Source organism: Mercenaria mercenaria, chromosome 5, assembly GCF_021730395.1.
Source record: "Mercenaria mercenaria strain notata chromosome 5, MADL_Memer_1, whole genome shotgun sequence".
Taxonomy (NCBI): Eukaryota; Metazoa; Mollusca; class Bivalvia; order Venerida; family Veneridae; genus Mercenaria; species Mercenaria mercenaria.
The window spans coordinates 7,481,105-7,497,941 of record NC_069365.1 but is presented as its reverse complement, the minus strand read 5'-3'; the positions used below and the strand labels follow the sequence as shown (position 1 = coordinate 7,497,941).

Here is a 16,837-nt window from a genome sequence, read left to right as displayed (position 1 = left end):
CAATATGTCTCCCACACCACTGTGTGGTGGGAGATATAATAATTTGTGCCTTTTCCTCTGGGCATCAGTCTTTTTATCTACTTTATATCTTAGACTACACAAGTGGCAATAATTCACCAATTAAAAAAAATTGTAATGTCCAGAAAAAAACATTCTTTAAAACTTACATATCCTATTTTGGTGGTAAGATCATAAGATGGAAGATCGTCAGTAGGTGGGGTATTTTTAAGCTGCGGACCATCAGCCTTGTTGATTGTGGAGATATTTTTAGATGCCCTATCTGTCTGTGCCATCTTACACCATACACACACATTCACATACTGGTCTTCCTCTTTACAATCAAATTCAAATTCTTCATTCCATTCAGGATCCTAAATCAACAAAAATATATTTTCTTTAATTCAAAGTTCTTAAGAAAATAAAATTTTGATGTTACAGTGACACTGAGTATGCAATGATGTAATCAAAAGTTAAATACTGCATATAAAAATGAGCATGTTTTGCACAAATTAATAAAACATAGGTATGCCTAAATTCAAATTATGTGAACTGGCTTAATTTTTTACAACTCTAGAAAAGAATTGCAAAAACTTATAATTACATAATGACCAAAGCTTTTAATCACTGAAAAAAAATCAAACTGATGGGTAAATCTAAAAGGAAGTTTATATAGAAATCTTTAAGCAGTCATAACTGACTGAGTTATCTTTTCTTTGACAATGACCTTGTGTAGTTTCTGAATTTGACAAGATGAAAGCTACACAAGTGTTCTCTACTATGGGGACTATTCTGGTAGTAGCTCTATTATACACTCCTGTATTTACATGGAAATATAACTTCTCAGGTTGTAAAACCACTTCATAGTTCTGTACATGTACTTACAGAGGAAAATGTAATTTCTCTGGTAGCAACCTCACCAATCCTCCTCTGCAGCTCCGGGTAACTATAGCTCCCAATATCACTGGAAGCACTCACTGTGTCACTATCACCTGTCTGAACCTAAAACACAATAGTCAATATTTCCCATTGAATATGTTTAACAATTATTTTAGGAATTAAAAGTCTATTGAATTGTTATTTACAGTCCAGAAATTTGATTGTAATTCATGAACATATTGGTATTTTTTAAATGCATATCTCCTCATGTATTGAAAGGTGTACAAACAAGAAGACAATGATGGCTCCAGATCACTCAACTGACATTCACAGCTGTATTGAATAATTTTAGAACACAGGAACAATGGTGTGAAATTATTTTAAAACTGGGTCAGAGGTTTCAGCAACTATTTTCAAAGTTGTCCAAATAGCCATATAGGGAAACACGGCCCCACCCCCTGGCAGCCATATTTCTAATGAAACAATGAATTGAAGGAATTCAATAGAGGGCCACAAAAGATACTGATGTTGAATCATTTGAAGAAGGGCCTGCAGTTTCAAATAAGAAGATTTTCAATTTTGTCAATATAGCCGTATAGGGAAAACTTGCCCACTCCTAATGGCCTTGTTTTTTTCCACGAAACAGAATGATTTGAAATAATGTGGTAGAGCGTCACCCAAGGAACATTTCTGTAAAATTATTTCAGAATTTGATTAGCATTTTCTAATAAGAATACTTTTAAAAAAAATTTCTTTCTGTGGCCATAGCAACCAGAATTCAGCATGGATGACCTACCCTACATTGAAGGATTCTGAAAGGGGACTACCCTAGGAAAAATTCTGTAAAGTCTGGTAGAAATTAGTAACTAAAGAGATGCTCAAGAAACTGATAGGTGGCAGACATTCTCCAGTTTAAAAGAAGATGTAAACATTGTATGACATAAGCCCATAGAGAATTCTTCGTAGTATAAGATTATAAAGTCCAACAAGAGTCATGACAGTCCTATATCACTCACCTGACTCAAATGGGTACATGATAATTTGGTAGAGGGCCTCTACACAATGCTACATGCTAAATATCTAAGCTCTCATACTTGAAGTTTTAAACAAGAAGATTTTAAAAGTTTTTCCTAAGTAGATCTATGTAAAACAAGTTAAAAGTATGGCAAAGCTGGGCAAAGTTTGATCCCAGGGGCATGATTTGGCTGAATTTAAACAGAGGACAACTAGGCAATCCTACTTACTAAATGTTTAAGCCTTGGGTCTTGCAATTTGATATAAGGAAATGTTTTTCTTGTATTAGTCTATGTAAAACAAGTGAATGAAGTATTGCCATGCAATACAAAGTCCCCTACTGGAAGGCACCTAATTTTCTCTACTGCAGTATAACATAATGAACTGATATCTGTCAATGATGTATAAACAATATTGTACTATATATTAATCCTAAAAAAACTAGAACTGTCACAGGAGTGACTCATACCCCCACCATACGGTCTTGTCACAGAAGAATGGCAACCATAAGTAATCTTAAAAATACTTAGAATAATATAAAAATGTCAAAAAAGCTTAATACTTAAAAAGAAGTTTATTCGTCTTTGGAGTACTTCATCCTGGGCTTCCACATATAAGTAATACTAGTATAATTATGTGCCCTGGATGAGGGATGGGGTAAATATAAAAAATCTCTAATATTAGAGATACACTAAAAGTGAATACAAAAAAAGTGTCTTACCAACCCATGTTACCACAGAAAAATGTATTTACTTTTACATAGGGCTGATAATAAAAAAGTTAGAAAAATACCAAAAATATTGAAAATTTAAAAATAGGACTTCTAAAAATAGACGAATTCCTGGAATTTAAGGGGAAGAAACTCAGTACAAAAGTTAAAACAAGAGGACCATGATGGTCCTGAATCGCTCACATCTTCCAACATGACCCAGTTTTAAGTATGATGTCGTTTTTTCTATTATTTGACATAGTGACCCAGTTTTGAACTTGACCTAGATATTATCAAGATAAAAATTCTGACCAATTTTCATGAAGATCCATTGAAAAATATGGTCTCTAGAGATGTCACAAGGTTTTTCTATTATCTGACCTATTGACCTAGTTTTTGAAGGTACGTGACCCTGTTTTGAATTTTAACTAGATATCACCAAGGTGAACATTCTCACTAATTTTCATGAAGATCTCATGAAAAATATGGCCTCTAGAGGGGTCACAAGGTTTTTATATTTTTATACCTACTGGCCTAGTTTCTGACTGCACGTGACCCAGTTTCGAAAATGACCTAGATATCATCAAGGTGAACATTCAGATCAATTTTCATGAAGATCCATTGAAAAATATGGTCTCTAGAGAGTTCAAAAGATTTTAATAATTTTAGACCTACTGACCTAGTTTTTCACCGCAGTTGACCCAGTTTCAAACCTGACATAGATATCATCAAGATGAACATTCAGACCAACTTTCAGACAGATCCTATGAAAAGTATGGCCTCGAGAGAGGTCACAAGGTTTTTTTTATTATTTTACCTACTGACCTACTTTTTTAAGGCACGTGACCCAGTTTCAAACTTGACCTAGATATCATCAAGGTGAACATTCTGACCAATTTTCATGAAGATCCATTCAAGGGTATGGCCTCTAGAGAGGTCACAAGGTTTTCCTATTTCAAGACCTACTGACCTAGTTTTTGATCGCAGTTGACCCAGTTTCAAACTTGACCTATATATCATCAAGATAAACATTCAGACTAATTTTCATACAGATCCACTGAAAAAAATGGCCTCTAGAGAGGTCACAAAGTTTTTTCATTATTTGAACTACTGACCTACTTTTTGATGGCACGTGACCCACTTTCGAACTTGACCTAGATATCATCAAGATGAACATTCTGACCAATTTTTATGGAGATCCATTCAAAAGTATGGCCTCTAGAGAGGTCACAAGGTTTTTCTATTTTTAGACCTACTGACCTAGTTTTTGACCGCACCTGACCCTGTTTCGAACTTGACCTAGATATCATCAAGATGAACATTCAGACCAACTTTCATAAAAATCCCATGAAAAATATGGCCTTTAGAGAGGTCACAAGGTTTTTCTATTATTTGACCTACTGACCTAGTTTTTGATGGCACGTGACCCACTTTCAAACTTGACCTAGATATCATCAAGATGAACATTCAGACCAATTTTCATACAGATCCACTGAAAAATATGGCCTCTAGAGAGGTCACAAGATTTTTCTATTATTTGACCTATTGACCTAGTTTTTGATGGCACGTGACCCACTTTCGAACTTGACCTAGATATCATCAAGATGAACATTCAGACCAACTTTCATACAGATCCCATGAAAAATATGGCCTTTAGAGAGGTCACAAGGTTTTTCTATTATTTGACCTACTGACCTAGTTTTTGATGGCACATGACCCACTTTCGAACTTGACCTAGATATCATCAAGGTAAACATTCAGACCAATTTTCATACAGATCCACTGAAAAATATGGCCTCTAGAGAGGTCACAAAGTTTTTTCATTATTTGACCTACTGACCTAGTTTTTGATGGCACGTGACCCACTTTCGAACTTGACCTAGATATCATCAAGATGAACATTCTGACCAATTTTTATGGAGATCCATTTAAAAGTATGGCCTCTAGAGAGGTCACAAGGTTTTTCTATTTTTAGACCTACTGACCTAGTTTTTGACCGCACCTGACCCTGTTTCGAACTTGATCTAGATATCATCAAGATGAACATTCAGACCAACTTTCATACAAATCCCATGAAAAATATGGCCTTTAGAGAGGTCACAAGGTTTTTCTATTATTTGACCTAAAGACTTAGTTTTTGATGGCACGTGACCCACTTTCGAACTTGACCTATATATCATCAAGGTAAACATTCAGACCAATTTTCATACAGATCGACTGAAAAATATGGCCTCTAGAGAGGTCACAAGGTTTTTCTATTATTTGACCTACTGACCTAGTTTTTGACCGCACCTGACCCAGTTTTGAACTTGACCTAGATATTATCAAGGCGAACGTTCTGACCAATTTTCATGAAGATCTTGTGAAATATATGGCCTCTAGAGAGGTCACAAGGTTTTTCTATTTTTAGACCTACTGACCTAGTTTTTGACGGCACGTGACCCAGTTTCGAACTTGACCAAGATATCATCAAGGTTAACATTCTGACCAATTTTCATGAAGATCTTGTGAAATATATGGCCTCTAGAGAGGTCACAAGGTTTTTCTATTTTTAGACCTACTGACCTAGTTTTTGAAGGCACGTGACCCAGTTTCGAACTTGACCTAGATATCATCAAGATGAACATTCTGACCAACTTTCATAAAGATCCCACAAAAAATGTGACCTCTAGAGTGGTCACAAGCAAAAGTTTACGGACGGACGCACGGACAGACGGATGCACGGACAACGGACGCTGCGTGATCACAAAAGCTCACCTTGTCACTATGTGACAGGTGAGCTAAAAAGGTTACTTCCCTTTGGCTGTAAGCCAATCAGAATGAGATATAGTGAAAATACATCAAAATTAACCTTAAATTCTAAGTAAAAGGGGACATAATTCAAGAAAAATTGGTGTCAGAGTTATGCACCTTGTGTCACATGATATGGGTGATGAGGTGGAACATCTATTTTAAGTTTAAATCAAATCCATTTAGTAGTAACTGAGATACAGTGAATATACATCAAAATTAACCTTAAATTCTAAGTAAAACGGGGCATAATTCATGGAAAAATTGGTGTCAGAGTTATGCACCTTGTGTTACATGATGTGGGTGATGAGGTAGAACATCTATTTTAAGTTTGAATCAAATCCATTTTGTAATAACTGAGATATAGTGAAAATACATCAAAATCAACCTTAAATTTAAAGTAACAAGAGCTCGTCGAACACGAAATGCCCCCCTTGATGCATTCAGTAATTGCACAAGGAACAGAAACTATACGCTCTCTGTAAACAAAAGTACTACATTCTGGTTTAATCTGACCTTGACCTTTGACCTATTAACCTAACAAGAGATTATAGAGTGATCTTGGCGCCATCCACTGAGCCATTTTTGAATGTTTCAAATTTCAAGACTAGCTCAAGGTCAAAATCAATGTCAAATTTCATTTCGGTACAAAACAATGTGTATAAGGTCCAAATAAAGCTGTAGCTACAGAAATGTGAAAGTAGGTCACTAGATCAAAATCAAGGTCAAATTTTATTTTGGAACATAAAACTATGCACGTGGTCCAAATTTGAAGACTGTACCTTCAAAAATGTGAAAGTAGGTCACTAGATCAATAACAAGGTCAAAGTTTTTTTCGGTACACAAACCTATGCAACTGGTCCTAACTTGAAGGCTGTAGCTACAGAAATGTGAAAGTAGGTCACTAGGTCAAGATCAAGGTCAACTCATGTCAAGGTTCATCTTGCCACTCAAAACTATATATGTGGTCCAAATTTGAATGATGTAAGTTATAGACATGAAGGTTATAAGGTTTTCCCTATATAAGTCTATATGAACAATATGACCCCTGGGACGGGGCCATATTTGACCCCAGAGGGATAATTTGAACAAACTTGGTAGAGAACCACTAAATGATGCTACATTACAAAATATCAAAGCCATAGCCTTTGTGGTTTTGACAAGAAGATTTTCCAATTTTTTTCCTATACAAGTCTATGTAAACCATGTGACCCCCAGGGCGAAGCCATATTTGACCCTAGGGGAATAATTTGAACAATCTTTGTAGAGGACCACTAGATGATGTCATATACAAAATATCAAAGCCCTAGACCCTGTGGTTTTGGACGTTATTGCCTGGAAACCATTTTACTGTTCCTGGTCACTGTGACCTTGACCTTTGACATACTGACCTCAAAATCAATAAGGGTCATCTGCGGGTCATGACCAACCTCCCTATCAAATTTTGTGACCCTAGGCATAAGCGTTCTTGAGTTATCATCCGGAAACCGTTTTACTGTTCAGGGTCACTGTGACCTTGACCTTTAACATACTGATCTCAAAATCAATAGGGGTCATCTGCTGGTCATTACCAACCTCCCTATCAACTTTCATGATCCTAGGCCCAAGTGTTCTTGAGTTATCATCCGGAAACCGTTTTACTATTCAGGGTCACTGTGACCTTGACCTTTGATAAACAGACCTCAAAATCAATAGGGGTCATTTACTGGTGATGACCAACCTCCATATCAACTTTCATGATCCTAGGCCCAAGCGTTCTTGAGTTATCATCCGGAAACGGATTGGTCTACATTCCGACCGATCGACCGACAGACTGATCAACCGACCGACCGACCTACCGACCGACATCTGCAAAACAATATACCCCTCCTTCTTTGAAGGGGGGCATAAAAAGGGGACATAATTCATAAAAAAATTATGTCAGAGTTAAGCACCTTATGTCACATGATTTCGGTGATGAGGTGGAACATCTATTTTAAGTTTAAATCAAATCCATTTAGTAGTAACTGAGATACAGTGAATATACATCAAAATTAACCTTAAATTCTAAGTAAAACGGGGCATAATTCATGGAAAAATTGGTGTCAGAGTTATGCACCTTGTGTTACATGATGTGGGTGATGAGGTAGAACATCTATTTTAAGTTTGAATCAAATCCATTTTGTAATAACTGAGATATAGTGAAAATACATCAAAATCAACCTTAAATTTAAAGTAACAAGAGCTCGTCGAACACGAAATGCCCCCCTTGATGCATTCAGTAATTGCACAAGGAACAGAAACTATACGCTCTCTGTAAACAAAAGTACTACATTCTGGTTTAATCTGACCTTGACCTTTGACCTATTAACCTAACAAGAGATTAACGGTGATCTTGGCGCCATCCACTGAGCCATTTTTGAATGTTTCAAATTTCAAGACTAGCTCAAGGTCAAAATCAATGTCAAATTTCATTTCAGTACAAAACAATGTGTATAAGGTCCAAATAAAGCTGTAGCTACAGAAATGTGAAAGTAGGTCACTAGGTCAAAATCAAGGTCAAATTTTATTTTGGAACATAAAACTATGCACGTGGTCCAAATTTGAAGACTGTACCTTCAAAAATGTGAAAGTAGGTCACTAGATCAATAACAAGGTCAAAGTTTTTTTCGGTACACAAACCTATGCAACTGGTCCTAACTTGAAGGCTGTAGCTACAGAAATGTGAAAGTAGGTCACTAGGTCAAGATCAAGGTCAACTCATGTCAAGGTTCATCTTGCCACTCAAAACTATACATGTGGTCCAAATTTGAATGATGTAAGTTATAGACATGAAGGTTATAAGGTTTTCCCTATATAAGTCTATATGAACAATATGACCCCTGGGGCGGGGCCATATTTGACCCCAGAGGGATAATTTGAACAAACTTGGTAGAGAACCACTAAATGATGCTACATTACAAAATATCAAAGCCATAGCCTTTGTGGTTTTGACAAGAAGATTTTCCAATTTTTTTCCTATACAAGTCTATGTAAACCATGTGACCCCCAGGACGAAGCCATATTTGACCCTAGGGGAATAATTTGAACAATCTTTGTAGAGGACCACTAGATGATGTCATATACAAAATATCAAAGCCCTAGACCCTGTGGTTTTGGACGTTATTGCCTGGAAACCATTTTACTGTTCCTGGTCACTGTGACCTTGACCTTTGACATACTGACCTCAAAATCAATAAGGGTCATCTGCGGGTCATGACCAACCTCCCTATCAAATTTTGTGACCCTAGGCATAAGCGTTCTTGAGTTATCATCCGGAAACCGTTTTACTGTTCAGGGTCACTGTGACCTTGACCTTTAACATACTGATCTCAAAATCAATAGGGGTCATCTGCTGGTCATTACCAACCTCCCTATCAACTTTCATGATCCTAGGCCCAAGTGTTCTTGAGTTATCATCCGGAAACCGTTTTACTATTCAGGGTCACTGTGACCTTGACCTTTGATAAACAGACCTCAAAATCAATAGGGGTCATTTACTGGTGATGACCAACCTCCATATCAACTTTCATGATCCTAGGCCCAAGCGTTCTTGAGTTATCATCCGGAAACGGATTGGTCTACATTCCGACCGATCGACCGACCGACCGACCTACCGACCGACATCTGCAAAACAATATACCCCTCCTTCTTTGAAGGGGGGCATAAAAAGGGGACATAATTCATAAAAAAATTATGTCAGAGTTAAGCACCTTATGTCACATGATTTCGGTGATGAGGTGGAACAACTATTTTAAGTTTGAATCAAATCCATTTAGTAATAACTGAGATATAGTGAAAATACAACAAAATTAACCTTAAATTCTAAGTAAAAGGGGACATAATTCATGAAAACTTGGTGTCAGAGTTATGCACCTTGTGTCACATGATGTGGGTGATAAGGTGGAACATCTATTTTAAGTTTGAATCAAATCCATTCAGTAATAACTGAGATAATAGATTTCGGGACGGGACAGGATGGGACGCGACGCGACAAAACTGACTCCTATATACCCCCCTCCAAACATGTTTGGTGGCGGTATAAAAAAATCTATATAATAGAAGTCCACAAGAAACTCCAGGTAGAAATAGGTCAAATTACAGCTAAAAATTGGATGTAACATGCATGTTGTACCACAGAAAAGTGGTCTCGATTTTTCTCTACTGCCAGTAATGAAAAAGTTACAATAAAATCTATTTATAGTAACAACAAAAGGACGTAATTCTAGAAACAAAGGTGCCTCACGGTGGTGAACATTTGGTCCAAGCTACATCAAAATCCCTTCATGCATGAAGAAGAAATGCTCCGAACAAAGTCATTCTTGAATTTGACTTTTGGCCTCTAAACACGACCTTGACCTTAGACCTAGGGACCTGGTTCTTGCGCACAACAATCCGTCTTATGTTGGTGAACATTTGCGCCAAGTTACATCAAAATCCCTCCATGCATAAAGAAGAAATGCTCCAGACAGTCATTCTTGTGTCTAACCTTTGGTCTCAGTGTGACCTTGACACTAGACCTTGGGCCTGGGTTTTGCACACGACATGTTGTCTCTTCCAGGGGAATATTTGTGCCAACTGATATCTAAATCCTGTTTTGCATGACAAAGTTATAGACCAGACAGGAAAAAAATCCTCTTGACCTTTGATCTCAGTGTGACCTTGACCTTTAAGCTAGGGTACTGGGTGTTGGGCATGACACGTCGTCTCATCATGGGGAACATTTATGCCAAGTAATATTGTAATCCCTTGATGGATGACAGAGTTCTTGATCGGACAGAAAAAAAAACTTATTTACCTTTGACCTCCAATTTTGACCTTGACCTATGCGCTAATGGGCCGGATTTTGTGCATGACATGTTGTCTCATCATGGGGAACATTTGTGCCAAGTAATATTAAAATCCCTTCATGGATGGCAGAGTTATGGACGGGACTGGAAAAATACTCTGTTGACCTATGACCCCATATTGTGACCTTAACCTTTGAGCTAGGGGTCAGGCCTTTGTGCCTGACACGTCGTCTCATCATGGGGAACACTTTTGTCAAGTGATATTAAAATTCCATAATAAATGTTAGAGTTATCGACCGGACACGAAACAGACCCTGTTCATGCTATCTTAACATTTGACTGCTAAGTGTGAGAGGTCTGAAAGTTGTGCACGACACATCGTCTTATTATGAGGTACATTTGTGCCAAGTAATATTAAAATCCCTTCATGGAAAAAAGCCCTGTTGACCTTTGACCTCCAATTGTGACCTTGACCTTTAAGCTAGGGGTCCAGGATTTGCGCAGGACATGTCGTCTCATCATGGGGGACATTTGTGCCAAGTAATATTAAAATCCCTTCATGGATAGGAGTGTTATGGACCGGACAGTAAAAAAGCCCTATTGACCTTTGACCTCCAATTGTGACCTTGACCTTTGAGCTAGGGGTACGGATTTTGCACATGACACGTCATCTCATCATGGGGAACATTTGTGCCAAGTAATACTAAAATCCCTTCCTGGATGGGAGAGTGATGGACCGCACAGGAAAAAATTCCTGTTGACATTTGACCTCAAATTGTGAGCTAGGGGTCCGGGTTTTGCGCATGACATGTTGCCTCATCATGGGGAACATTTGTACCAAGTAATATTAAAATCCCTTCATGGATGACAGAGTTATGGACCGGACACGAAATTGCGGACAGATGGACGGAATGACGGAAAAGCGCATTCCTATAGTCCACGAAACTGGTTTTCAACCAGTAGGGGACTAATAAGTGACATCTGGACTGAGCCATCTTTAAGCCAAGAAGCTTTATTTGAAAAAGAAACTTGGTACAGAACCACTACACCATGCTACATGCTTTTAGACAAAAAGATTTTGAAATATTTTCTACATTAAACAAGTTACCCACATGCAAAACCAATTTTGAACCGAGAGACATAATTGGAACAAACTTTATAGAGGACTATTACACAATGCTACAAGCAAAATATCTAAGTTCTGCAAATTCAAACTAGAGTTGTCACAGGAGTAACGAATTACACCCCCACAATATGGCCTTGTCACAGAACTAAGCCAATGTCAAAGCCGAACTTGCTTGACCTTTGACCTACTGACCTCAAAATCAATAGAGGTCATCTGCTAGTCATGATCTACCTCCCTATGAAGTTTCATGATCCTCGGTCCAAGCGTTCTCAAGTTATTGTCCGTAAAAGGATTAAATGACCTTTGACATTTGGAACTCAAAATCAATATGGGTCATCTGCTCGACATGACCAACCTCCAAATTAAGTTTCCTGATCCTAGTCCCAAACATTCTGAAGTTACGGTCCGAAAACTGTTTAAATGTTTCAGGTCACTGTGACCTCTACCTGTGACCCACTGACCTCAAAATCATTAGGGGTCATCTGCTGGTAATAACCGACCTCCCTATCAATTTTCATAATCCTAGGCCAAAGCATTCTTAAATTATCATCCTGAAACTGTTTAACTGTTTCCAGTCACTGTGACCTTGACCTTTTACCTACTGACCTCAAAGTAGAACTTGACCTGTATTTCATGATGTTACACCTGTGTACCAAAATTTATGATCCTAGGCCCAAGCGTTCTCAATTTATCATCCAGAAACCGTTTAACTGTTCAGGGTCACTGTGACCTTGACCTTTGACCTACTGATCCCAAATTCGAACTTGATCTGTATTTTCTGATGTTACATTTATTTAAATCGGTCAAGCCTTTCATGAGTTACCATCCGGAAACCATGAAAACCAAAGGACCGACCAACCGCCAAGCTCACTCCTATATACACCCCCGCCCCTGCCGCACGCCAAACTTCGTTTTGTGGGGATATAATAAGATTTTTGAAGTTTTTCCTATATAATATTATGGATGTGTAAAGCAAAATAACACCAGAGACACGCCAATTCTGACCCCATGAACATAATGTCTGCAAACTTGGTAAAGGACAACTACACATTTCTACATCAGGTTTCATAAAGACTAAACCAAATAAACATTTCTGCCACTTTTCAGGATCTTATTTTCCAGGACAATAATATTTCATTTGCAAAAGATCTCACCATTCAAAACAGTGACTTCACAAGATCTTGTCATTCAAAACAGTAATTTCACAGTAAGATACATCATCACAGGATAGCCAAGAGTAAGTGAAATAGAAAATATGTTGACAATTATATCACCAGCAGAAACCCTGCAAACATCATTAACTTCATTCATAACTTAACTTATCTCAGATGACTACATGGTTTCTGTCAGCTGCAAAGTTTTCACAGATTACTGTCACAGACTACTTATTCTATCTAGCAGAAAAACATTACCTTATTAAGGCTGGTATCACTGTGTGCTCGTTGTCTATTGATTTCTATCAGCTGTTTCTGTGGCGAGGATTTAGCCGACTGACTTCCATCCCGGAGACAACTTGCCACTGATATACTCTCACATACATCTATAGTGTACATATAATACTCCTAGTTCTATTACACATGTACTTTAAAAATGTTGCTCTCAAACTAATTAAAACAAGCTGAAAATTTCACAAGAATCCGTGGACAACTGCAGTGAACATTACAATTTACAGTAAATAAAAAAGTCATCAATATGGATATTTGGTGATGAATTAAAACACAAAATGTTATTACTAGATTTTCAAGAACTAAAATGACCAAATTACCACCCTCTCAGTTTTTTCAAATGATAGAATACCAAATCTTCTTTAGCTATCTAAAACAAGAGGACCATGATGGTCCTGAATCGCTCACCTCTTCCCACATGATCCAGTTTTGAGTATGACGTCGTTTTTTCTATTATTTGACATAGTGACCTAGTTTTTGAGCACATGTGACCCAGTTTTGAACTTGACCTAGATATTATCAAGATAAAAATTCTGACAAATTTTCTTGAAGATCCATTGAAAAATATGGTCTCTAGAGAGGTCACAAGGTTTTTCTATTATTAGACCTATTGACCTAGTTTTTTAAGGCACGTGACCCAGTTTCAAACTTGACGTAGATATCATCAAGGTAAACATTCTGACCAACTTTCACGAAGATCCAATCAAGGGTATGGCCTCTAGAAAGGTCACAAGAGTTTTCTATTTCAAGACCTACTGACCTAGCTTTTGATCGCAGTTGACCCAGTTTCAATCTAGACCTAGATATCATCAAGATAAACATTCAGACCAACTTTCATTCAGATCCCATGAAAAATATGGCCTCTAAAGAGGTCACAACGTTTTTTCATTATTTGACCTACTGACCTACTTTTTGAAGACACGTGACCCACTTTCGAACTTGACCTAGATATCATCAAGATGAACATTCTGACCAATTTTTATGGAGATCCATTCACAAGTATGGCCTCTAGAGAGGTCACAAGGTTTTTCTATTTTTAGACCTACTGACCTAGTTTTTGACCGCACCTGACTCAGTTTCGAACTTGACCTAGATATCATCAAGCTGAACATTCAGACCAACTTTCATGAAGATCCATTGAAAAATATGGCCTTTAGAGAGGTCACAAGGTTTTTCTATTATTTGACCTACTGACCTAGTTTCTGACGGCACGTGACCCACTTTCGAACCTGACCAAGATATCATCAAGATGAACATTCAGACCAACTTTCATACAGATCCCATGGAAAATATGGCCTCTAGAGAGGTCACAAGGTTTTTCTATTATTTGACCTACTGACCTAGTTTTTGAAGGCACGTGACCCAGTTTCAAACTTGATCTAGATATCATCAAGGTGAACATTCTGACCAATTTTCATGAAGATTTCATGAAATATATGGCCTCTAGAGAGGTTACAAGGTTTTTCTATTTTTAGACCTACTGACCTAGTTTTTGAACGCACGTGATCCAGTTTCGAACTTGACCTAGATATCATCAAGATGAACATTCAGACCAACTTTCATACAGATCCCATGAAAAATATGGCCTTTAGAGAGGTCACAAGGTTATTCTATTATTTGACCTACTGACCTAGTTTTGAACCGCACGTGACCCAGTTTCGAACTTGACCTAGATATCATCAAGGTGAACGTTCTGACCAATTTTCATGAAGATCTTGTGAAATATATGGCCTCTAGAAAGGTCACAAGGTTTTTCTATTTTTAGACCTACTGACCTAGTTTTTGACTGAACGTGACCCAGTTTCGAACTTGACCTAGATATCATCAAGGTGAATATTCTGACCAATTTTCATGAAGATCTTGTGAAATATATGGCCTCTAGAGAGGTCACAAGATTTTTCTATTTTTAGACCTCCTGACCTAGTTTTTGATGTCACATGACCCAGTTTCAAACTTGACCTAGATATCATCAAGGTGAACATTCTGACCAATTTTCATGAAGATTTTATGAAATATATGGCCTCTAGAGAGGTCACAAGGTTTTTCTATTTTTAGACCTACTGACCTAGTTTTTGACCGCACGTGACCCAGTTTCGAACTTGACCTAGATATCATCAAGGTGAACATTCTGACCAATTTTCATGAAGATCCATTGAAAATTATGGCCTCTAGAGAGGTCACAAGGTTTTTCTATTTTTAGACCTACTGACCTAGTTTTTGATGGCACGTTACCCAGTTTCGAACTTGACCTAGAATTTACCAAGATGAACATTCTGACCCATTTTCATAAAGATCCCATGAAAAATGTGACCTCTAGAGATGTCACAAGGAAAAGTTTACGGATGCACGGACGACGAACACCACGCGATCACAAAAGCTCACCTTGTCACTTTGTGACAGGTGAGCTAAAAATATGAACACTGTTATGATGTTCATGAATCAAAGTGTAATTTAGATATACTTTTGTCAGTGGACTGCACTGACTCCTCTTCAGCCAGTAGAGATTTCGTATCACTGTTGTCCCTATCTCTCTCACTTTCCTTAAGCCCCAATATTTTCTTCTTCCCAGACTGAAGTTTCCTTGTTAATTTTTCACTCAGTTTCACAGATTCCTGACTTGGCTGTACTTCAGCATTCAGTGAGGAGGATCGTTGGTGTTTAATGTCTATACTCACAAAATCTCCGATATCATCTTGTATATCACCATTCATTTCATGTTCTTCAAACTACAGGTAGAACACGTTTACTAGTTAATAGAAACAAGAGGACCATGATGGTCCTGAATCGCTCACATCTTCCCACATGACGTCGTTTTTTCTATTATTTGACATAGTGACCTAGTTTTTGAGCTCATGTGACCCAGTTTTGAACTTGACCTAGATATTATCAAGATAAAAATTCTGACCAATTTTCATGAAGATCCATTGAAAAATATGGTCTCTAGAGAGGTCACAAGGTTTTTCTATTATTTGACCTATTGACCTAGTTTTCGAAGGTACATGACCCTGTTTTGAACTTTAACTAGATATCATCAAGGTGAACATTCTCACTAATTTTCATGAAGATCTCATGAAAAATATGGCCTCTAGAGAGGTCACAAGGTTTTTCTATTTTTATACCTACTGGCCTAGTTTTTGACCGCATGTGACATAAATGACTTAGATATCATCAAGGTGAATATTCAGTTCAATTTTCATGAAGATCCATTGAAAAATATGGCCTCTAGAGAGGTCAAAAGATTTTAATAATTTTAGACCTACTGACCTAGTTTTTGACTGCAGTTGACCCAGTTTCAAACTTGACCTAGATATCATCAAGATGAACATTCAGACCAACTATCATAAAGATCCCATGAAAAGTATGGCCTCTAGAGAGGTCACAAGGTTTTTTTATTATTTGACCTACTGACCTAGTTTTTTTAAGGCACGTGACCCAGTTTCAAACCTGACCTAGATATCATCAAGGTGAACATTCTGACCAATTTTTATGGATATCCATTCACAAGTATGGCCTCTAGAGAGGTCACAAGGTTTTTCTATTTTTAGACCTACAGACCTAGCTTTTGACCGCACATGACCCTGTTTTGAATTTGACCTAGATATCATCAAGATGAACATTCAGACCAATTTTCATACAGATCCCATGAAAAATATGGCCTTTAGAGAGGTCACAAGGTTTTTCTATTATTTGACCTACTGACCTAGTTTTTGACGGCACATAACCCACTTTCGAATTTGACCTAGATATCATCAAGATGAACATTCAGACCAACTTTCATACAGATCCCATGAAAAATATGGCCTCTAGAGAGGTCACAAGGTTTTTCTATTATTTGACCTACTGACCTAGTTTTTGATGGCACGTGACCCACTTTCGAACTTGACTTAGATATCATCAAGGTGAACATTCTAGCCAATTTTCATGAAGATCTCATGAAATATATGGCCTCTAGAGAGGTCACAAGGTTTTTCTATTTTTAGACCTACTGACCTAGTTTTTGATGGCACGTAACCCAGTTTCAAACTTGACCTAGATATCATCAAGATGAACATTCAGACCAACTTTCATA

The 16,837-nt window shown here is 37.6% G+C and overlaps 1 protein-coding gene across 1 annotated transcript in view; it reads right to left on the bottom strand.

Annotated features, from left to right (window-relative positions):
• Positions 1–16,837, bottom strand: part of LOC123556359 (PDZ domain-containing protein 8-like) — a gene marked incomplete at its 5' end in the record, with an annotated part of 56,638 nt that overhangs the window by 21,179 nt on the left and 18,622 nt on the right. Inside the window, 4 exons of the mRNA XM_053544422.1 lie at positions 168–371; positions 883–999; positions 12,736–12,863; positions 15,230–15,494. Of these exons, the coding sequence (XP_053400397.1) occupies positions 168–371; positions 883–999; positions 12,736–12,863; positions 15,230–15,494 (714 nt within the window). The remainder of the gene's footprint in view (positions 1–167; positions 372–882; positions 1,000–12,735; positions 12,864–15,229; positions 15,495–16,837) is intronic.